We start from the raw sequence: 24,599 nt of genomic DNA, 5'->3' as shown, positions 1-24,599 counted from the left end.
AGAGTCTCCACTTTGGGAGATGTGGTAGAGAATGAACTCAGAATTGGCCAAATGAATGAACAAATATTTAGTCTGAAGAAGAAATGTCTATATTTACTGAATTATTTACCAACTTCAGACTCTGAACATTGGACTACTCTATTGAAATAACTACGAGCTCGACTCTGCCATGATTTTAATGACCTTTAGCAAATCATCTCTCTTAGTTTCTGTTTCCTCATTTTTATATGGGGATTAAAACATCTGCCCTATCATATGCAATTAAAGAAATAATACAGGTTAAAGTGCTCTGAGAGCTACAAGGTGTGATACAGCTGATGTTTTATGACCGACACATGAGTACAAGGTAACGTACTATCACCAAGAACTCGCTCCCTGGACCCACACCTGAGTGTGCACGTGTTCCTGTCTGAGGGGGTAAGAGGTAGGAAGGGATGCAAGGCTGCGTCAAACTGCTGAATAACAGATATTTCCCAAGGGAAGGAAATGCTGTAATGCTCAGTACGGGTCGCTTGCTCTCCCCCTCCTTTTCTCCAAACACTTCTAGAGAGAGAAATCGCTCCTACCTCAGACATCTGTTTCCCATTTCCAGGTAACCTCTGATGTGAAGAGCTTATACTTGGAACAAAAGAAGGAAAACCAACTCAGCTGCAGTTAGAAGAAAGAGGTACAGCTTAAAGGTTGTGGGCAGTGGTGACCGGTGACAGGAAGGGTGTAGATGGCATGTGCCTGTGAGTGTGAGTGCCTTAGTGTGTGTGCATGTGCACGTGTACAGGGGATGGGATAGTCCTATTGACCAAAGTTCTGGGTTCTGCCTGGATTTCCCCTGCTGGCCTGGGGAATCAGTTCTATGTGGCAGGTGTGGACAGCTCTCTGCTGCCTGTCAGTGGTCCATGGAGGGAAGAGCCCACTGCCTCCAGCCCAAACCTCTCCTGAGGCTCTCTCCAGCAGTTGATGAACTGGAGGAAAAGTTCTAAACAGGATTTAAGCCAATGCCCCTGCTCATTGGGTTTTTATCTGACTTTATTTTCAGAAAAGTCCAGTTAGGGAGAGACTGGAAAACTGATCCTGGATGTCAGGTACTTACTATCTCAGCATAGGCTCAAAAAATAATATCATGTCATGTGTATTGTCATCTGTAAGTTACAGAGAAGGAAGCTAAGCTTCAGAAAATTTAAATGACTGCCCAAAGTCTGTAGCAAGTAAGTAGGGACTCTGATATTCAAGCTCAGGCTAGTTTGATTCTGAACACCATGCTCTTTCTGTGACTTATCTTGATTCCAATCTTGTATTCAACTGTTTGAGGTTAATAGGCTGTAGGGACACTGTCAGAGTTATCTTATCCACCCCTAGTCGGTAAGGTACAAACAGGTGTATACCTTGTTTCCTATAGAATTTTGTTCCAGGGAGGGAAAATCCAATAATGTGTTCAGTGCCAGGAGGAAAGAGACACACACCAGTGCTCAGCAGTCAGAATGGGCTCCTCACCTGGGTCTATCTCTCATGTGACGAGGGAACTCAGCCAGCAGGGGCTTGATGAGTGGCTAGCACTCCTCTGAGCACTTTGGGGTATGCATATCTATAAGTAGAACCATGTATTCTTGAAAATAGTACTACTTTAGTAGTTCAGAAAAGGGGAAGCATCAAAATGACTTGAGTTTAAACTCGACTTTGCAATAAGAGTTTATATAGGAAGATAGAGGATATAGACATTTCAGGGGGAGGCTGCCCCAAATATGCAGAAACAGCACTGAGCCAAGCTTTTTGGTAAATATTGAAAAAATGTGGAAATGGTAGAGTCAAGAATAATAAAGAAGCCTTAAAGAGAAAGAAGAATTTGAGGATTTATCCTGAAGAACAGACTGACTCTTTTTTTGGTTTAGAACAGAAGCCAGAATCAAGTGTTGTTTAGGGAAGGTCAACACGGGGAGAGACAGATGTTCGCATCAGTACTGGTGAGGTGATTCACTGCTCTCTTGATCTTTAGGGGATACCTGTGGGGATCTCAGGGTGGCGGAGTTCCCCACTTTTGTGTCACTCCATGGACAAGCAGCTGGTACAGCTTCCAGAATTCCTTACTGATAGGCACTTGTTCTGTGTAGAGGTGTGGGAGACTAAATATTCTGACTAAAGACTAAAGAGACAGATTTGCTAGGATTTTGAGTCCTGGGCAGAGGGCTCAGAAATTGATTTCATGCTTATGGCAGCTCTGGGCAGTTTCTTATCTCTGATGGTTCCCTGTTGCTAAGAGGCTAGAGTCTCCTCGATGTGACTCCAGTGTGCTTTGTAAATAGTGTCCCTGACTTTCTCCCAAAACTGTCTTCCTTGTCTCTACCTTTTTGCTGCCGTTTCTAAAACAGGTCCCATTCTTTCTACTCTGAGCCTTGCATATGCTGATCCCTTGGCTCAAAGTGTCTTTCCTTCTTCCCTGCCCACTCCCACCTTTCCATGCCTTCGGTTTCTTTCTTGTCCCTCCCAATTGTGTTCTCTGTCCAATAGCATAGTCAGTGCTGTCTTGTCTTTTGTCTGGTAGCCACTTGACTTCTATCTTTTCCTGGCCATTATGGAAGCACCACTCATGTTCCTGTTTGAGTGCAGATTTGACCAGACTGCCTGGGTTTGCATTCTGGTTTCAACTCTTCTTAGTGACAGAACCCTGGGCAAGTAGCTCTTTGTCTCTAGGGTTTCTAGTCTGCGAGACTGGGGTGACGGCTGCTACCTCACAGTGTAGTGATGAGGAGGAAGTGAAATCATGCATGTGGTCACTTAGCATAATGCACAGGCCATTGGAAGCATGTCATAAATGTTGCTGTTGTTGCTCTTCCAACAATACCTTGCTTATAGATACACATGTACCTATATGTTGAATTGAATTGTGTTTACGAAGTGGTTAGTGTTGTGTTTTCAGAGGTCAGAAGCAAAGACTGGGGGTCATGAAAGTCTAAGTAAGGGTGGTGTCTAGGGAATGGGGAGGAGGAGGTGTCACCACGTTACTGGTTCTTATATCAGCACGGCTTCCATGGCTCCCAAGTACACGTGTTTTCCTGACATCCTCAGGCCAGGTAAGGCCGTGTCACTAAGGCAACAAAGTACTCTAGGTATCATGGTACTTGTACTTTGGTCTGGCCTGAATCACCTCTCTTTTTTTTTAATATAGGGGCTAAACTTTTAAACTGTTACACTCAGACAGCAACATAGATGTCTCTATGTAGTACAGGGCCTTGTGCAAAGTAGGTATTCGATAAGTTTTCTTTTTTAAACATTAATGAGTACCTACTACAGTTGGAGTACCGATTGAGGGGCAAAGGAGATATTGACGTAGTTGAAGGTGCCTTGGGTTGTGAGTCCAGGATCTGGGCTCTAGTCATCACTGTGTAGGTGCATAATAATCTTAACAAATGTAACTGACTCTTACTGAGTAGTTATTTGGTAACACCAAGTCTTTTACCTGTTTTGTATTATTTAATACCCTTATATCTTTATAATTTGATTGGATAGATACCACTCCTGTCTTCATTTATGTTAAGGACATTGAGGCTTATGTGGTCCTGCATCCCAAGCCAGTAAGCAGACCTGGGCTTTTAATTCAGGTCTGCCCAACTTCAGATCTGGACCTTTTGTCACTACACTCATGTACACCTCAAAATTCTTGGGTCCCGGTTTCTTCCTCTGGAAAATGAGGGGGCTGTCATTGGTGGTCCTTAGAGGTCATACCAAATGCTCCAACCCATCTGGGCTGTAACTCTGGGTAGACAGGCATTTGGCAGGCAGTTCAGGTCCTCATTGCTGTTGGCCTGTGGTGTCTATCAGTGAGACAATGCAGGCAAATGGCCTCGGTGCCCAGCAGGCTTCCCTGTACCTTCCTTTGCCTCTCCCTCCTCTTGTAGCTCTAAATTCTTTGACTTCCTGATGCTGAAGAAATATGGTAGGTCCGTGCTGCCCAAAATCTGATCTGTAGGCTTTGTTGGTTCCTGACAACATTTTACTGGTGATGGGTGATGAGAGAAATGAGGACAAGGAAGGGGACTTTTTAAAAAAGAAAAGATGATTTCATTATAATAGTCTGTGTCCCTGATAAAATGATGATAAGAAATCATGACTTTAGTTTTTTCAGGCAATGTACACAGTCTATGACTTTAGGTCCCATGACCCAGATTATGCCTGAATTTTCACTGGTCTGTAAGAGCAATTCATTTTCTGGGAATAACACCTGGGGCAGGGTTTTTAAAAACTCTCTGTGCTAATTAGATTTTTTTTTCTTTAATTTCTACCATGTCACAGACCAAGATTCTTGTAAATTTAAGGTGCAATTGCATTACAAGAAAACTAAATGAAAAACCAGGCATATACAAATATCCACTACATTTTTTAAATCATGAGGGTAAAAGGACAAAATTATGCTATTTGTAACAAAACTTCTAATTTTGGTACTTATTTCTTGGGAGACTGGCAAAAACAGATTTATGGATCACACTTGAACACAGGCACAGAGGGGAGGACACCCCCCTACTTTGAGGGGAGGGATCTGCCAGGAAATATAACAGGATTCTTAACCAGAGATTCATGCATATAATTCAGAAAGCAAGTGAATTTGGAAGGAACAATATTTATTTTTTCTTTGCTGAAATCCAACTGAAATCTGGCCTTTTAAGTATAAAGTGAGGTCACAAACCTCAAGACTGTTAGAAGTACCTAAGATTTGGTTCCAGGAGAAGCTACAGATACTTTTTTATCATATTTTAAAGATACTGTCTAGGTACTATTTACACTTATTACTATTTTGAGATTGTGGTAGCTGTTAGACTTGTTCCTAGGTTAGCTAATACATCATTAAAGAAACACATGCATTATTATACTGAAATTTGAAAAGAAATTCTAGTAACTAATTCGATGGAATTGGTTTCTTTTGAATTCTTAACATATTTTGTCTCATGCATTTAAGAATGTAATTCTAAGAGAGGTCCATTGGAGGCACCAGCCTGCCAAAGGGTCTCCACTGCATGAAAATGCTTGAGGGCAGCTCTTCTAGAGACAAGAAAAGAAGAAAACTACTCTGAAAACATTTTCAAAGTTATTTCCTTCAAACACACATCAGCAGATTGTGCTAGTAAATGTCACTGGGACCCTGGGATGGTTTATTTGTTGCTCTTTATCATCTACCCATTGACTCAGTCTGTGTTTCTTTGCCAGGCCCCCCGAGTGTGATCAGTGCTGGATTCAGTGATCAGTGCTGGATTCAGCTCCTGGAGGGGTTAGAGGGGGGCAGGGTGGTCGCTTCTTCCTCCAGGTTCTTAGGGATGTTCTCAGAAGAAGACTACGATTACTAATTAACTAGCAGATCTGATCTGGAGAATGAAATCTGGGCAGTCATTTGCATTTGAAACCCATTAACTGTAACACACTCACAGCTTGCCAGGGCTGTGGCTGCCCTTGGTGGACTGTGCTCCTTGCTTTGATTCCTAGGCCATCCTTCAGTGAGACAGCAGGAACAGCAGCAGGAGGTGGTGAGGTATGTTTGTGAACCGTGACTCGGGTGTTCATTTGTGGATGTAGATATGAGTGTGCAAGTGTGTGTGAACTGCCACTGATCTCCGTGAGTTAGTGCACCCTTGAAATTGGTTAAATACAAAACTAAATAACAGAATACAGCATTACACAAAGACACACATAAAACAAGATTCAACTCTTTTCTTTTTTGGTGTGTGTGCCTGTGTGTGCGTGTGCACACGTGCCCATGCCTCCAGACTGAGGCTGGGTCTGCAAACCCTGCTGTACCTAAACTTCTGTGTGTGTGTGTGTGTGTGTGTGTGTGTTGGTGTGTATGGGTGGGGGGTGCCGAATGTGAAAGAATAAATATTCAGAGTAGCAATTCTTTCTGATTCAGGAGGTAAGGTGGGAGAGGGGAGGCAGAGGAGTTAAAATAGAACCAGTGGGGATGTTCCTTCTGAGAGGATGTGGGGCTGTGATTTTGGGGTGGTCATTAGAGAAACCATCGTGGTCAGGAAATTGAGAAACTATTATGAAGCTCCATGAGTTGGGTGCCTTAGTGACCAAATCAAGAATTATTCTAGGGAATAGTCTCAGAAGTGTGCACGTGTCGGTGTGCTGGGAACTGTGAGGCATGGGAGCGATTTTAGGTGGAGTCTGTGAGGAGGATGTGGAGGGAAAGTGTAGGTCCTGGATGGGGGGGTCATGTGTGAAATAGAATGGAAGTGCCCAGGGGAAGGGGGGAAGTAGTGGCTTGTTGCTGGCCTCTCTCTGGTAAAACTTAAAGAAAGTCTGGTCCTTACTAGTTGCTAAAGTCTAGCTAGATACAAGTGGGTGTTTCCTGGCACTGAGGTGGGAAGAAAGAGTTTCTGTTGGGGAAAGAGGAGGAGGCCAAGATCAATGCCATGGTCTCACTAGAATAGGCTTACCAATGGTCCCTCATACAGGGGCTGAACGATGGTTTCCATGTGCTAAAGGGACCTCCTGCTCCCCAACTGGCTATCGCTCTGATGTCAGGTGGTAGAAGAGTGAGTACACGTGTGCTGGGCAGGGAGGGAGTGAGAGGGAAGTGGTCTTGGACTGTTGAGCTGGGTTGAGCCAAAGTATATCAGGGAGCAAATGAAGTAGAAGAACACTCTGTCCTGTACCCTAGTTTTAAGATAGCTCATCACTGTTTCACTCATACTTGCACACGATGTCAGTGATTTCTCGTTGTCAACCATTCCTTCACAAGTGAGTTTTGATGAGCTAATAAAGTTACTTCACAAACTGCTCCAGAAGCATGGAAGAGTCATGAGTAGAGGGACTCCGAAGAAGAAAATTTCCATTTGAAGTTAGCTTGGGAGTTAGCTGCAGAAGATGATGAGAAAGATAAACCTTTGCATGTCCTGATGTTGGGGTCATAGTAGGCCATACATGTCTAATAGAGATGATCCCTTTGTGGTTCAGGGAAGGAAACTGAGGCCCAGAGTGGTTAGATAGTAGCTGGGAGATGATGAACCAACCCAGGGGGTTTTGCCCAGGATTTAGTCATGGATTTAGACTACTTTAGAGAAGTAGTCATGACTTGCCAGACTGCTTTTTGCAAGTGATTCCTAGTCTGTACAACTAACCCTCTCTTTTTCCACTAGATCTCTTGCCTTGTGTTATCAAAGGGTTTTTAGAAGAAAGACTTAGATCATCATATGCAAGTCAGACACTGATCAGATGATCCTATGCAAATACAGACACCGTATTTAGAAAATATGACAATTGATTATCCAGTTTTTCCAGATTAATTCAGATAGCTATTTCAACACTTTGGGCCCCTACCTGATTAATCTATCTACTTTGCTTAAACAGTTATAACAATACCAGGACAATGACCTTTGGCAACTATTCATATAACCACTTTAATTCAAGAAGAGAAAATTACTGTTGCAGTCAGCACAGTTTATGTACAGTAATAATTTGAACCTTCCAAGCGAGCTTTGCCTTGACCAGTCTAAGCGAAAGCACACCACATTCCTCATTGCCGCCTCCACCGTTTTTTCTCCACAGTACCTACCACAGTCTAACCCATCATAGATGTACTTATTTTGTCTATTGTGTCTTTTTTCTAACCATAAGAACATAAATCTCATGAGAGCAAGGATTTTTATCTGTTTTGTTTGTTTTAGAACCAGCTCCTGGAAGAGTGCTTGGCACATTTTGGGAGCTTAATACATAATTGATGAGTAATAAATAAATTGCCCAAAGACGCAGCATTGATAACTCGATGATGAATAAACATGGAAAGTGTGCATCAGCAGCTCATTCTCCTTCATCTCACAGAGGATTTAACACACTGCCGTGGGCCATAAACTAAAAGCGAATTGACTTCTATGGATGCTTACAAAAGCACTTTGAATCTCCCAGGTGCTATGGGGACTGAAATGTTGCCACATATTTGTTTCCTTTTCTTTCCCTAGGCCTTCCAACCCCATGATTGTTTCTGGAAAAACACAGCCATCTTCCATACATCCTACCTCATCTTAATTTAGCAGCCTTAATTATTTATAAATATAGAAGTTTGCTATATTTACATTACACTGTGGAAGCTGGTTTTGGAGTCATATTGCCTGGTTGGAAGCTTGACTCTGAGTTCTGGACCGTGGGCACTGCAGCTTCTAGCAGGCCCCGTTAACTATTTGTAGAATGAGGATAATAACAGTCCCTCCTAATAAGGTAGCTGTGAGGACTAATGGAAATAATGCATCTAAGTGCTTAGCCATGTACCATGCACATTCTGAGTACTTGGTTAATGACCCAGATACTATCCGATAAAACCACAATCTCACAAAAAGCCTAAAAAAAAAAAAAAAAAAAAAAAAAAGCCTAAGCGTGTGTACAATATGGGACATTATACCATAGAGTACAGAGTAATGGTTGAAAGTTCTGGCTGTCGAGTGCAAAGGCCAGGTGTTGAAATTGTGGCTATGCTTCTTATCAGCTGTGTGACACTAGTCAAGTTATTTGACCTTGCTAAAATTTTAATTTCCCCATTAGTAAGTGGGCCTGTAAGAGTAAGTAACATGGGGTTGTTGTAAGGATCGTATGCAACAAATTATGTGACTTCTTAGTACATTCACTCACTCTGCATTAGTTATTTTTATCATTATTATCAAATTGCACAATTTTTGTAATATGAAATAGAATATTCAAAGTTGATGATGGACTTCCAAGTAGCTGTTTGTTAAAAATATGTTTTTTTAAAGATTTTATTTATTTATTAATGAGACACACAGAGAGAGAGAGAGAGAGAGAGAGAGGCAAAGACACAGGCAGAGGGAGAAGGAGGCTTCATGCAGGGAGCCCGACGTGGGACTCAATCGAGGGACTCCAGGATCACACCCTGGGCCAAAGGCAGGCGCTAAACTGCTGAGCCAGCCACCCAGAGATCCCCTAAATTATTTTTTTAAAAAACAATTAAGCAATTTAAATAGTTTTCTTATTGTATTTGCCTTTTGCCATCTGTCTTGATTTTGTTTTCTTAAGTTGTATTCCTAAATGAGACTGTAGGTTTCACCATTAGGATCCCTGTGATTCAGAAAGTAACATTAGCCAGATGATGCTGATGACAGTGTTTGTTTTTTTCTTAAAGTTTAAGGAAATGTTTCTCTTTTATAGCTAGAAAATTATTATTATTGTTCCAGAGAGCAGGTAACTGTATTTGAATATATGACATAAAAAGACTTTTGATGAGAGACAAAGGATTTTTTAAATGCAAATGATACATTATTAGAAGTCTTATTTACCCATGTGTATTAATTATCTCTTGCTGCATAACAAATTAGCCCCAAATTTCACAGCTTGAAACAATAAATGTTTTTTTGCCTCATAGCTTTTATGCGTTAGAAATGCAGGAGCAGCTCAGTGAGGTGGTTCTGCTTCAAGGTCTCTCTTGACCTTGCAACCAAGATGTTGCCAGGGACTGTAGCCATGTGCAGACTTGACTGGTGCTGGAGGACCCACTTGTGAGGTGGTGCCCTCCACCTGGCTGTTGGCTAAAGGCTTCAGTTTCTCGTGGGTTGTTGGACCTTTCTAACAACCTGCTAGAGTGTCACTCTGACATGCAGCTGGCTTCTCCAAGAAATGAACCAAGAAAAGGAGTGAGGAAGTGATCTAACAGAAATAGGAAGGAAGAAGCTGTACTGCCTTTTATAACCCTATTTTGGAAGGTATGCACCATGCCCTCTGCCATATTTTGTTTGTTAGAAATGAGTCACTGAGTCCAGCCTACCAAGGAGTGAGGGATGGGGTACATGGCTCCACCTCTGAAGGGAGGAGTATCAAACAACTTGTGGACTTCTTTTTTTTTTAACCACGATATCATAATTTTGAATACCAATGAATTTTATTTTATTGCACTTTTTACTCAGTCCTCTCTCGATGGATGTTTACACTAGTTTCAATCTCTTGCTGTTATGGATGTTTCATGTCATGCCACAGTGCAAAACCTTTATCTATACATACTTGTGCAGGTGTATTTGTGGGCTAAAGCTCTATAAATGGAATTCCAGATTGAGAGTGTACATAGTTTTAATGGTTTTTGCCAAACCTTCATTAAGCATATTTTGTTTACATTTGACTGTGGGTACCTTTTACTTCATCATCTTTCACACAATGTGTTTTATAAACATTGGAGGGATTTAAAATAAACAATCCCCTATCTCATAACCACCAGCAACAACCAAAGAGGAGACACGGCCACTTAGGGCATTCTGATAACTTCTTTCTTTGCCAGTGAACGTGAGATCACTCTTCACCTCATTAGCTAACTTCATTCTATTAGGTATGGAAGTCTGAGATTCTCTCTCCCTCTGCACTCCCGTGTGCTCTCTTCCTCTCTCTCTCTCAATAAAGAAATCTTTAAAAAAAAGAGGGCATTATGTTGACAAAGAGCAATTTCTCATCAGTGTATGGGAAGCAAATCCCCTTGTGATTTCATCCTTGGGCAAAGGATTGAGGAGAATATGGAGTTTGCATGAAGACACATTGATGGGATGGAGAGCAAGACTGCAAGGTTGTTCTCAAACAGTAAGTTCAAGATTCTCAAGCTGGGAGCTTTATACTAGGGACTGAGGGAAGATGGGCAGGGATATGTTTTTTGAGTAAAGTTAGTGGGATTTACAAGGCAGCCGGCGAGAGGAGCAGTAGCTTTTGGGGCAGAAAGTGGGTCTTGGATGGGTAAGCTGCCGCCCTGGCTCCCACTGTTTCTTCCTACCTTTCTGCACATGTGTCTCAGGTAATGAGTGACTCACCCAACATATGGCCATAAAGCACTCTACAGATTGGAGGGAGGATCAGAAAAGGTTCATAAGGGCAGCAGTCAGGAATATGCATCTCCCACCTCATGAAACCCCGAGTGAGGTGCGATGCCACACTCATTGAAAGCAGAATGGATGTAATTCTTAATGATATGTTGCTTCTTACTCATCACCCATGAATTGTCTTCTCTAAGGCAAATGATAATGTAATGGCAAGTTATGCTTTGTTATTTAAAGTGTTTTTGAGAGGCTCTTGGGTGGCTCAGTTGAGTGCCCAACTTGATTTTGGCTCAGGTCATGATCTTGGGGTCGTGAGACAGAGCCCGTGTTGGACTCCTCGCTCAGTGGGGAGGCTGCTTCTCTCCCTCTTCCTCTCCCTCTGCCCCTCCCCCCCTTAAATAAATCTGAAAAAATACAGTGTTTGATTTGATTTTCACAAAAGAAGGTGATGATAGGTAATACTCTAAGTACTGTTAATTTCATTTTTGCAGATAAGAAAACCAAGACTCACCAGTATTAGGGAAATTCATTTGCCTAATGCAGCAAGAAATGGTAGGGCAGGGAGTCAAGTGCAAGTCTTTTTGTGACCTATTTAGCTAGCTCTCTGTTTTGAGAAGGAGAGTTTCAGGATAAGATAAAGCAGGAAAATACTAATGAAATGTTTAGCACAGTAATTGACCAGGAAGTAAAATATTATCAATCAATAGGTATTGATTATGCAGATTCGACTAGTAGATACTTAGGAAGGAAATAAAAAGGTATGACAAGCCATCATTTTTATACCTTGGGAGCTCACAATTTGAGAGAGAAAAGGGGTGTTGCAAACCTATGTAAGTAGATGCACCTTTTGGGAAAAAGCTTTAGGAAAAAAACTTATCTACTTGACCACAAATGAGCTGAGGATAGACAGGATGTGTTGACATATTGGAGGAACTGGAAAGGGTGCTTTGATGTGCTTGATAATTTCACAAGAGGTTACTCATCCCCTACTACTCCCTCCAAATATATTATTTGGTGTTTAGTTGTTACTGTCTCCTACTTAATGTTTGTCCCATTTTTCACTGTCCTCAATTTACACCTGTACTCCCGCTCTATAGCATAGTATCTTGCAATATTATTAAGTCCGTGGATAAACTCAAAATTCCAAAGTGATTTTCAAAGAGGAGTAGAAGGAGCTGAGTATTTAAGTTATCTGGGGAACTTTTAAAACCTACCCAGAAAGGTTCAAGATGGTAGACTGGTCACAGGACTTTACCTGTTTTCCTTTCCAAACCTTCATTGGCATTCTTGTAAAGATGTACTAAATGAAATGAGTCTGTAACAAAATGGAAAAAGAAAAACAGCCATGAACATTGTGCTGAGTATAACAGAGCAGAGAATACCTCTCGGGTATCTGTTGTGGAGTTGGGGGCAGTTTTGCACAGAGAGACCACTGGGCTTTAAGCAATGATGAGCAAGGGGAGGGTAGAGCAGCAGAGGGGTGTGAACTGGTGTTCAGCTATGGTTGGGCTTAATAAAGGGGTTGTGAAGAGCACTGTTTTCCAGAAAGTGGATTTACTCATATATGTTTTCTTTATAAAGAGGTGGTTGGGACATCTGGGTGGCTCAGCGGTTGAGCATCTGCCTGCGGCTCAGGGCATGATCCTGGGGTCCTGGGATCGAGTCCCTCAGGCTCCTTGTGGGGAGCCTGCTTCTCCCTCCGTCTATGTCTCCGCCTCTCCCTCTCTCTGTCTCTCATGAATGAATAAAGTATTTTTTTTTAAAGAGATGGTTTCCAGCTATTACTTTTTATGTTTACAGCTCATATGAAAGCTGTAATTCATATAAGCTACAGTTACAAAGGTCATATAGAGAGGGAAGTGGCTGTATATTCTGAAAAAAAAAAAAAAAACCAACTCCCTAGAGATATCGATTATCTCTCCATCCTTCAAAAATGGTTGATTAAAAGAAAGCTTGACTTGAATCCTTTCGTAAAATAAATAACTGTATTCTTTTTTTTTATAATTGTTTATATCTGATTTTTTTCTTTTTCTTTTTTTCACTTGGACTCCTGTGGTTACTGGCGAGATTGTTAGGATGAAGGCATACTGTTTTCTGCTTTTAATCCCTCTCATATCCCTCAGGAAAGAGGAACAGGTTCTCTGAAGTACATCTGTGGCAGAGAGCATAACATGGTGGTATTTATACTCAGTCTTACTTCCAAATCAGCAAATGCTCATTTAGAGCACTTGCCAGGGGGCATCCAGTGAAGCATTGTAGAGTTCTTCCCAACATTTTCCCCATGATAGAGCACAAAGAAAATGATAATGGCATCATTAGGCTAATTGAAAGGGATCTGGATTTCCAGAAGAGGCAACTCTCAGCAGAAGCATGCCCCAGCCCTGGACTCTCTGCCCTTGCCCCACCCAGTTGCCCACAGAACCAGGGAGTCAGTATCTCAGGCTCTCAGGTTGAGAGGGGTCACTCAGGGAGGGGTGAGAGACTCTCACATACTGGCTTTTGGCAGCGTAAAACTTAGGAGGGGAAGACAGATTGTCCTCAGAGTTATGAATATAGATATAGAGAGTTTGAGAGCAAGAGAGGGAGAGAGGGTTAATTTTAAGTCCTGGAGGAGGTATTGTTTGAACTGAAGAAGCAGGATTCTGATAAGGAGAGAAGGTGGGGTTGGGAGAGGGTGTGGGCTTTGCTATAGTTCTGAAGAGAAGTATGCCTTTGGAGCATAGACTGGGAGTGAATTTCAGCTCCAATATTTATCATTGCTGATAAGTTTTATACCTTTCTGACCTCTGTTTCCTTACTCATAAAATAGAGATGAATAATACCTGCATTTGGGGATTATAAAGATAACTAGTAATGTCTGGAAAATACTGGATAGAAAAACCTCAAAACATTAGCTATAATTATTACTAAGAATTAGACTGTAGTACCATTTAGTACCATTTAGTCTTGAAAGTGATGGCATTACAAGCTTGTGAGGCCCCAAAACCAATGGCCCCACTCGTGGAGGCAGTTCTGCTCTGCTCTCCTCTTCCCTTTGACTTTACACTCCTCACTATGTCTGATTCCAGATTCTACTGATGTGCAGTCTCCTATTGCTCAAGGGGATACAAGGAGCTAGTTAGATCAACGAAACTCACTTTAGAAATCATTCCGTCACGCCATCCAACTTGACAATGGATTTGTTTACTTCTTCTATGGAAGATCTTATAAGAGACGTTTTTCTCTCCATGCTGATTGATATATTGATTGTGACTTGTCAGCTTCACTTCCTGGTGAATGACACATTTCTGCATTACAATATGGCTCTATGTAGTTTCTCATGCTTTTGAAAAAGTGCTGTGTCTGCTCCTATAGATGAACATCCTCACACAAAATGTGAAAGAGCGTTGCCTTTACCTAAGAGGCAGTGAGGTCATAAAGACAATCTCTAAGGCGGAAGTCAGCATCCCTAATTGTGCCACAGACTTGTCCTAAGCCTTGGGAGAGTGTCATTAAAACACATAGCACATAGGGGAGCCGGTGTAGCTCAGTTAGTTAAGCATCTGACTCTTGATTTTGGCTCAGGTCATGATCTCATGGGTCGTGGGACTGAACTCCATGTTGGGCTCCACACTCAGTGCGGAGTCTGCTTGAGATTTTCTCTTGCTCTCTCTCTTTCTGCCCCTCCTCCCTCTCTAAAATGAATAAATAAATCTTTTTTTAAAACCACATAACACCTCAGTCCTTTCATCATCCACGGTATAATGGAAAATTAGCCTGGTCATTCTAGTATCTCAGTATTGTTGCATATATAGAATGCAATCAGAATAGGATGTTGCTATCTTAGGTAAACAGGATATTTCAGTGATTCTCAAAATTTAGCTCAGCTAATGGCATGAAATGTCGAGCTTTCCTTTTCAAAGACAGCAAATGTTATCTAATAAAATGCTGTTGGAATTTGGCACAAGTGACTGAAAGATGTGATTTACTCAATGTTTGACAGAGTATACAGAATGTTAACTTGCAAAGGACACACTTTCTAAAGAATGGTAGTAGTGGGTCAGAAGAAGGAGGTGGTAAATACAGTGGCATCTGGGACAACCCTGGGAAGGATACGGAGTGAGTGATAGGGGAGTCATGTTCCTTGCTACTGCTGGAGGACAGTGCCACAGCTCAGGCCAGAATCAAAATTATCCCTAACAAAGGACAAAATCCTGCAATGCAGACACTGAGGCAGATTTCTAGAAAGGACTGTTTGTGAGGCATAATCGTCATCTGAATGGGTACACAGTGCCTAACTCCTTATCGGAAGAAAACCTTAAATGTAGTCTGTGCATTTGTGGTAGGGCTAAGGGAAGCTGCTCAAAGGCCCCAGTGACACTGCCAGTTGCGGTGGTCCAGGCTTTAACAGCTATGAGTTTTTTCCTTTCCTCCTTCAGGTCCTGTTTCTGTCTTGTTCGTCATATTCACCCTTAGGAAGGTGGTATCTTATTTTTATTCAAACATTTGCCATATTGCTGTGCTCCATACCTAGACTTATGGTATCAGTATCCATCCTGGGAGCAGTTCAGCTTCTCTCTGGGCACGGTCTCCCCTAGTGTTAGCAGGTTCAATGAGTGAAGGTTGACTTTCCATCATCCTTCCTTGTCAGTGAGAAGATATTTCAAGGCATTCTTTGTCCTGGACCTCTGAATATGAAGGAGAATGATTTTAGGGTTTGAATTCTATGAGTCTTTAAGACACAAATTTTGACTTAAAATACTGTCTGCATTTAGCACCCCCAAAAGACCAGCTTCGTTGTTGATCCCAGTGTGTGGTGTGTTTGGCAGGAAGCAGTGAGCAGGGGATCACATGCTGCTGTGTCAGACTCCACAGGGGGAGGCCACCAACTTCTGTGTGGGAAGTTCTGTGGTCAGAAGTTCTGAAAGTTAGATGTTTTGAGGAGAAGGATACTCAGTTCCAAGGCAGTTTATAGTAGTAGTTGGTTGGTACATATCAAGTTCTTTACAGACTAGAATGCAATACTTTGACTCAAATCTTTTTTTTTAATATATTTTATTTATTTATTCATGAGAGACATAGAGAGAAAGAGAGGCAGAGACAAAGGCAGAGGGAGAAGCAGGCTCCCTGTAGGGGAGCCTCATATGGGACTTGATCCCAGGGTCCTAGGATCATGATGTGAGCCAAAGGCAGATGCTCAACCACTGAGCCACCCAGGTGCCCCCTTTGACTCAAATCTGATGGAGATCAGGAGCTGATTGGAAGAAGGGGTCAGGAATAAGATAGGTTGAGATGAGTTGTTGAAGACCAAGTTGTGGTAGGCTCAAGCATATTCTGTCCATGAGCGGCCCACCAAAAGTTGCCAGGAGAGATACAGTAACCAAAGGGAACTACATTCAGCCTTTTGGGAAATTTGGTTCTAGTTTTTGACTAGGTGGCTCTGAAAAAGACACTTGACTGACCATGCCTTACTTTACTTATGCATAAAATGGAGGGTCTTGACTATTGGTTCCATTTCTTTTTTTTTTTTTTTTTTAACTTTATAGATACCATTTCTTAATATATTTTTTACCTGATAAAATGCATTTTTACAATTTATAAGACCATGATAGGGTCACTGTTTCTGAAACATAGTTGCATATTGGAATTATCTGTGGAGTTAAAAAAAAAATCAGATATCCAAGCCTTAACCCCAGAGATTTAGATTCACTGAGGTTGAGACAGTAGGCAAGTGATGAACATCTAAACTTCTTGGCAAAATATTTTAATCCCCAGCTAGGATTTATAACGACCCTAACATAGGTAATAAATGTGTTATTTCTGTATTTTTTTTTTCTGTATTTTTTTTTAAATTGACAATTCTTCCTGGGACTCCAAAGGTAGCCATTTGGTCAGGATGATACTTTAGGTATCTTTAGTAGAATTCACCAACTCTCACTGAAACTGTGGTTTCTGAGTATTGTTCCCACTGAAAACAAACAAACAAAGAAACAAACAAACAAAAAACACAAAGCCTCCTTAGAGATGTTTGATTTGAGTCTGGGGGAAGGGGATGTACAAAATAAGCCTAGATCTTCATGTTATAACAGAATAAGGAAACTATCAAAGACTACCAGGAACCAATCTGAAGAGACTCCCACTAGGTATAGGTGAGACGGAATGAGCATTAATGATAATAATAATATCATTGGATTAGTAAAGATAAGATGTGTTTAAATCCATAACTTCACAAATATATTGGGCAAATAATCTCACTGGTCCTCTTTCAAGGGTGTTAGGGCAACAACTCCTTATTCTGAAACCCAGAAAATAGGGTCAAACATTTATCCTACCTTCCGTATATGAATTTTATCTTTATGTGCAAATAACAGATGAGGGGAAGTTTTTCTCTATAGTAATATTTCATCAAGTATATAAGGAATGGTATAATTACAGTATCACTGTCACAACTAGTGAAATAATGGATCTAAGAAATATACTCACCAATGGCTATTAATATGAAAAAGGGAGAATCTGCTAGATTTTATGTGTCTCTTGCCAGAAGACTGTATATGAGCTATGCACCATTCTTGCTAAAAAGACCTATATCTGCCAAAACTCTAGATCTGGTAATTAAATTTGCAGGAAACATAAGGGTAGAAAAACATATTAGTATATCCACAGATGCAATTGACAAAATCCAGACTATGGGGAAATCTACAGAACAAACCTACTGATTGAATGAAGATTAACAGAGGGACCCTGGGTGGCTCAGTTGGTTAAGTGTCATGCTCTTGATTGTGGCTCAGGTCACAATCTCAGGGTCATGAGATTGAGCCCCCGTTGGGCTCCATGCTGGGCACAGAACCTCCTTAAGATTCTCTTTCTCGGCCCTTCTTTCTACCCCAGGATCATGCAAGTGCATATGCGCTCTCTCTCTAAACAACAACAAAACACTTAACAGACACAAACCAATTACAATATAGAAATCTCGCTTGCATCCTGATGAAAGTAGAACAAATTATAAAATATTAGACAATGAGAGAAATTTCAACATTGACTAGATATTTGATGATTAAAAATTATCTTAAAAATACCTTTGGTGTTCTAACAATATCTTGATTGGGTTGCATGAAGTTTATATTTTAATACTTAAATATTGAAAATAAATTTTTAAGTAATTTCTATACCCATCATGGTGCTCAGACTCACAACTCTGAGATCAATAGTCACATGTTCTATAACTAAGCCAGTGAGATGCCCCAATACTTAGATACTTTCAGATTCAAAAATATCTAAGATTTGCTTTAAAATAATCTAAGGTTAGGGAGAGAAGTAAGTAGGAATAAAGACAAAACAAGATTGTCATGAATTGATAATTTTTTAATCTAGATGATGGATGTGTACCTGAGTGTTTGCTAGTTATTCATTTTACTTAAGTGACATTTGAGCTTGTCCATTACAAAATTACTAGATAAATTAAATGAAACTCAAATCTAAAATTGTTTCCCCCCACCGCCTTTTCTTTTCTTTTCTTTTTTTTTTTTTTTGCAGATGGCAAGAAGGAGGTGGAAAGATTTCACGACTTTGGAGCTTATGCTCAGTGTTCTTCTGCTTATGGTGTTTATCATCACTATTCCTCTGTTTGTGCTTTCAGCTCAAGATTCTTTGGAATCAAAAGGTAACAAGGAACTCTGATGTTCTCCTCTATGTGTTGCTCTTATCAGAGTAGAAACCTCATAAATAGCAGGGAAGTGATGGTCTCCTGTCCATTGGTGTGAATGCGTCTGTGTGTTTATGGGGGGGAGGGATGTTATATGTGTATTGGTGAGCCCCTGACTGGAACTGTGGCTTGTGGCAGCTCATTAGGTATTCACTGAATGCCTAAGCTGATACTTTTATTTCCCAGTTAGCACATTGCAGGATTCCACAACTGACTCTTGACATAAATTTGCTGAATTGCATTGATGAACTCTCATTTCATTAACAACATTATTAACCTTTATTAACTAATTATCTCTTACATGCAAGGCAATCGAATAAATATATAATCAAAGTATTTTAGGTGAAAGTTCTGTTTTTAACAAAGTAGCAACTACCAGACTTCTTTAATTAGACAATTATTGAATTGTCTTATTCAGAAACAGGGGCTGGATTGTGCTCAGTTATCCCTGATTTCTTATCAGGTTCATCTAGGAACAGCTTCTGTGAACCAAGTGATGAAGGGTCAGTCTATGGCTAGAAGAAGACTTCTCTGCTCCCACTCCCTCTGTCTCAGCCCTGACAATTTCTACTTTTGTGAGGGGTTAGATCAAATAATCTTAAAGATGGTTTAACTCTTAAAATTCCATGATCTTGAAGATGCAACTAAAATCCTTATGCAGAAAGTGGCACAAAATTGAAGTCCTCTTAATCCATCCCTTTTAAATTAAAAGCCTCATTGTTCTATCTTAATGTCCTTATTAACTTACCACAGAGTAACTTAAAGAACTCTCACCTCCTTATTTTAGAATGTAATAAATGTGTCCTTTTTATTTAACTGATTTTAACATCTGAATCAAGGCCCTTGGGCAGTTCCTAACTGCCAATTTTTAGATTGGTGGCCTTCCTTTACATTTTTGAGATATGAGACTTTATGTTTACATAAGAATATCACTCAGAAGTGTTCCTGTTGAGGGAATGCCTGTTGACAGAGCAACCAGAATTGAGGTTACTCTGATTAGGGTGGTAACGTTCAAGACAGCACACACTGGGCATGTTTTATGTGCAAACATATTGTAACCAGCTGCTGGGGGTATAAGTAAAGGACCAGAGAAGTCTGCAAACTTTTCTGTGAAGGGCCAGGTACTTAATGCTTCAGATTTGGCAGGCCATATGGTCTCTCATAACTAATCAATTTTGCTATTGTAGCACAAAAGCAGCTATAGATAATACATTAAAAAGTGGGTGTAGCCATGTTCCAGCAATACTTTATTTAAAAGTCAGGCTGTGACCTGATTTGGCCCATGAGTTATAGTTTGCTGACTCCTGGACTAGAGAAAGTAGATTTGGTTCTTGCCTTGGTGAACTTTTGATCTAATGGTAATGCCAAACTCCTTGCTCTTATGTGAACCATCTCAAAAAGGGTGTTGGTGGTGGAAGAAGAGGATGCAATATACACAGAGGTAAATACAGTTAGCATGAACAAAATGAGGCTTTCTAAAGTGAATGTGTGCATTTCAAGGACGTCAGGGTGAAGCCCAATCAGCAGTAGAATTCATATACTTGGAGTAGTAGAGTTCATATACTTTATAGACTTGGAGGTATTGAGAACTGTGACAATCATATTAAATGCTTATTTTTTAAAAATTATTTATTTATTCATGAGAGACATAGAGAGAGAGAGAGAAAGAGAGAGAGAGAGAGGCAGAAACATAGGCAGAGGGAGAAGAAGGCTCTCTGCAAGGAGCCTGATGCAGGACTCAATCCCAGGACTCCAGGATCATGCCCTGAGCCAAAGACAGATGCTCAACCACTGAGCCAGCCAGGTGTTCCATATCAAATGCTTATAATGTTAAATCTGTCTGATGGTCATTTTATGTTTGTTTTTGGGATTACCCCAGATCCTGGGACAGTAGTTACCCCAGATCCTGGGACAGCAAGTACCACCCCTAATTCTGCTGTGTGCCCGGTGGTAGATGAAGCAGAACGGATCAACTGCATTCCTGACCAGCCACCAACAAAGGTTTGAATTTTGGATCTTGTTTTCATTTAAGAGTTGATGCTATTGGATAGTTTTTGTTGTTAATTCCTGTTGTTTGTAACTCTCGGGAGTTGCAAACTGCATTGTGACTATTGGTGGCTCAGGCAAATGAATCCTGTATCCACGCCTGAGTAACAGTGCAGCTTTGGGAGAAGAGTGAGAAAACTCCAGATTAAATTAAATATGGGGATCCCTGGGTGGTGCAGCGTTTTGGTGCCTGCCTTTGGCCCAGGGCGTGATCCTGGAGACCCGGGATCGAATCCCACGTTGGGCTCCCGGTGCATGGAGCCTGCTTCTCCCTCTGCCTATGTCTCTGCCTCTCTCTCTCTCTCTGTGTGTGACTATCATAAATAAAAAAAATATATATATATATGAATTTCAGATAAATCATGAATACGTTTTTAGCATGAATGTCCCAGGCAAGATTTGGAACTTCTACTAAAAATGGATTTGTCTTTTATCTGGCAACACTACTCAGTTACTAGTTCTCTCTGACTTTGTTACTGCCTCTGTTTCTCGCCTTTTCTGTCTCTCTCTTTTCATGATTCCCAAAGTCTATCTAGGATCTACAATGAAAAGTCATATACAAGCAAAAAATATTTAGAATAAGGACTAAATTTTAGGAGACATGTTTTGGAAGGAAGAAAGTAATAAATACCAGAATAAAGATAGTGCAGTCATCTGGTCTTTATTTTATGGCAGTATTTCCTGATCATCAGCTGAAGTCCAGCTGATTATTATGGTTGTAAAGTTCATTACACACACAATATCAATCACCTTTCACACTAAGAATGAATGAAAACAAAATACAGGCTTCTGAGTGAAGTCCACTGATGTGAAATGGCAGATTTGTATCAGACACAGATAGGACACTGGCTGCATGTGTTACCTGGGCACATGGCACGCTCACATTGATCTCTCTAGCCATCATATTATTAGTAGGCTGGAATAATCTGTAATGGTCTTGAGAGTTGCTGTTTTGGTTTTTCTGAAGGTCCTATCGCCAAAAGACATTTTTTTCTTTTCTGTTTTTTTTTTTTTGTTTTTTGTTTTTTTTTTTGCCTCTCTCACATTTCTGGAGGCTACACGTCCCAAATCAAGATGTTGGCAGGGTATTGATTCCTTTTGAGGGCTCTCAGGAAGAAGCTGTTCATGCTTCTCTCCTAGCCTCTGGTAGTAACAGTCAGTCCTTGGCATTCCTTGGCTTGTAGCTGCATCACTCCAATTTCTGTCTTCACATGGATTCCCCCTATGTGTGTGTCTGTTCAAATTTCCCATTTGAATAAGAATACTTGGCATATTGGATTAAGGGCTTACCTTATTCCACTATGACCTCATTTTAACTAACTATATCTGCAGCAGTCCTACTCCCAAATAAGACCATGATCTGAGGGGTAAAGATTAGGACTTCAACATGGCTTTTCTGAGGACATAATTCAGCCCAAGTCATAGAGAGGGGAACTGTGGAAAGTGGGAATTGTTACAGTTTGAGACTTTGGTGTTGACTGACTGGGCATAGATGCTGAGTCAATGAGAACCATTGCAGCCGAGAGAGAACAGATGAGATCAGCCGTAAGATGTGATGGACCAGGATTGGGGGAAGTGTGAAGTTAAGGCAGAGAAGGGAATCAGAGCCAGATAAGTGGCTTGGTATAGAGAAGATGCCTAAGATTGGAGCAGAGTGATGGGATAGAACTATTCAGGAAGTACAGGTACTATGTTGAAGGCAAGAGAGAGACTCAATCTTACCGATAGTTAAGGATCAGGAAATTCCTAGACAGGATGACACAGTGCCCTGACTAGCTGTTTATGGCACCAAAGGGTAGTAGCCTGGGCAGTAAGTAGAAAATTTTTCCAGTTAGACCAACTTAACTTACCAAGAATATCATAGTATTTAGTTCCCTTTATCTGGCATCTTAGCCTGACTGAAATGAACTTGACCTTCTCTTAGAATAGTGAAGAGAGTTGCCTTCTGGGAGTAGGAAGAAACAAAACTGAACAGGAAAGGTGGATTTAAATTTTGGAAGACCTTGGAAGTCAGGTAGAGGAGGCTAGTTTTTGATGTGATACATAGCAGCTAGGGACAGCCATTTAAGGCTGAATAGAATCATGTAATTAGAAACAAAGAAAAGAGAACATCAAAACAGGAATAAAGGAAAAAGAAAATAACAGGAAGAATGAAAAAGCAGAGCGCTTTGGTATGAGGCCAGATGTCAAAGTTCAGCATTTGGGATGATAGGCTCAATTAAATGAAATATTTTTCTTCTCATAGATTCTTGTAGAGAAGATAAGCCAAGTAAATAAATAACTGGCATATGAAACAAAAGTCATAAGATATAAAAGAAATATGATGGGGATCACAGATTAGAAGAGAATATTATTGAGATGACAGTGTGGAGTTAAAGATAAGGAGGATTTTGACACAAATAGGAGGAATGGAAAGTGGATTCAAGATAGAAGAGGAATGTAAACAAAGTGATGGACGAGAAAATTGTGGGGAACACACATGACATATCAAATGGTCCCATATGGCCAAGATACAGAGTGGGTGCCAGAGAGAAGATATTGCCTGAGACTGTAAGGTAAATTAGAGCTTGATGAGAGAGGACCATTAATGTACTGGTTTGTCAATAGGAAAGGGAAGTTGTGGTCTAGATATGCCACATCTAAGCAGGATGTTTGGCACACTTGGTTTGCGGAAGGTTGATCCACACCCATTCACTTGCCCCTCTCACAGTGTGCTGGGAACCTTGTTGCTCGGGAGGCCAGCTAGAAGACTCTAATGCATCCTAAGTCTATTCACTCTCCTAAAGCATCCTAGCTTGATATTGACTATTGAACTTCAGATGTCATTATTGCCTTAGTAACGTTTCTTTGGTGTTTTAGCCTAAACCCTTTAAATAAATTCTCTGGTATCAAGATTATAGTTTAATAAATGAACTTTGCCTTTTTCTATATTTTCTATATTTTGACCAATCAATCTGTGACCTTGACATTCATTCACTGGCCTCCTCTTTAGCTCAGCCAGAGAGAAATGTTCTGGGAGTACTTTCAATGGCCTGTTTCTTCATAGAAGATATATCTTATGTATTTTGGTGCATGTTTTAAATATCCTGGGTACTATATGCTGCCCCAGAGTGTTGTTGAGAGGCTGAGTCTATGGATAATGATGTATTTATATAATGTACATGTTAAAGGGAAGTACATGGCTGTGTGGAGTAGGGGAATGGAAAGAAATTATGAAATTGATACGAGGCTAGTGGAATGTTCCAGTGTGGAGGCCATTGCTGTGACATTTTATCAATCCTATCTCTTTGTCTCCTCCAGGGTTACTTATGAGGAACTAACAGTATAAATTTCCCTTCAGGTAATTCTTTGTTGTAGATCTCATTGTTTCTCACTCCCAATAATGGGAGGGAATCCTATGAATCTGTCAAGCCCCATGGAATACTCTTGGGAGATATTTTGGGAGAGAAAGAACTCCAAGAGTCCTTTCCACGAGTCTCGGTGGGGAAAAAAAGGATGACTCAGTCATCAAAATCTCTGCCTCTGATGTTTAGTTCTGGGCTTGCAGCTGGTTGCAGGGCATCTCACTTGGGTGTCCCTTGATCACCTCTCCTGAACTCGTCACCCTTCACCAAATCTTATTTCTCTCCTCAACCATCAGATTCTGTTCATACCTCTGTTATGCTTCTTGTCTTGGTGGCAGAGACAGCAGAACTCTTGCCTGGCTCGTTCCTTCAAGCACTTTGGTCAATATTTTATATATTTTAAACATTTTCCTTAACAATATCTCCCAGAATAAGCACTTTATTCCCTTCTCACTTTGGTCATGCTGGCCCTTTACACCTCATGATTACTCCCATAGACTCCCCAGTGCCTCTTCTGAATTTTTTCTCCTCTGTCTGTTTCATTACACATGGGATTAAAATTACCCTCTTGAACATCCTACTTTCATTTCAACTCAAATTACTACTCAACTTGAATACTAATAGCCTTCATTACTGTTTATTGATTGGGTCGAGTTCAAATATCTCAATCTGTCATCTTCGACTGGATTTAAATTTTGTGCCTCTAAAGCTGCATATAGGCCATCTCCTGTGCAGATTTTAGAGACAACTCTC

General features: G+C 40.7%; 1 protein-coding gene across 1 annotated transcript in view; it reads left to right on the top strand.

The window, feature by feature from the left end:
- The first annotated feature begins 513 nt into the window (after nucleotides 1-513).
- MGAM (maltase-glucoamylase) overlaps nucleotides 514-24,599 on the top strand; it is a 92,200-nt gene continuing 68,114 nt past the window's right edge. The window contains exons 1-3 of the mRNA XM_035700108.2: nucleotides 514-667; nucleotides 18,288-18,414; nucleotides 20,336-20,457. Coding sequence (XP_035556001.2) covers nucleotides 18,288-18,414; nucleotides 20,336-20,457 — 249 coding nt within the window. The 5' untranslated portion in view covers nucleotides 514-667. The remainder of the gene's footprint in view (nucleotides 668-18,287; nucleotides 18,415-20,335; nucleotides 20,458-24,599) is intronic.

Source organism: Canis lupus, chromosome 16 (genome assembly GCF_003254725.2).
Source record: "Canis lupus dingo isolate Sandy chromosome 16, ASM325472v2, whole genome shotgun sequence".
Taxonomy (NCBI): domain Eukaryota; kingdom Metazoa; phylum Chordata; class Mammalia; order Carnivora; family Canidae; genus Canis; species Canis lupus.
The sequence above is the reverse complement of the archived record's forward strand: the minus strand, read 5'-3'. Positions and strand labels throughout refer to the sequence as shown.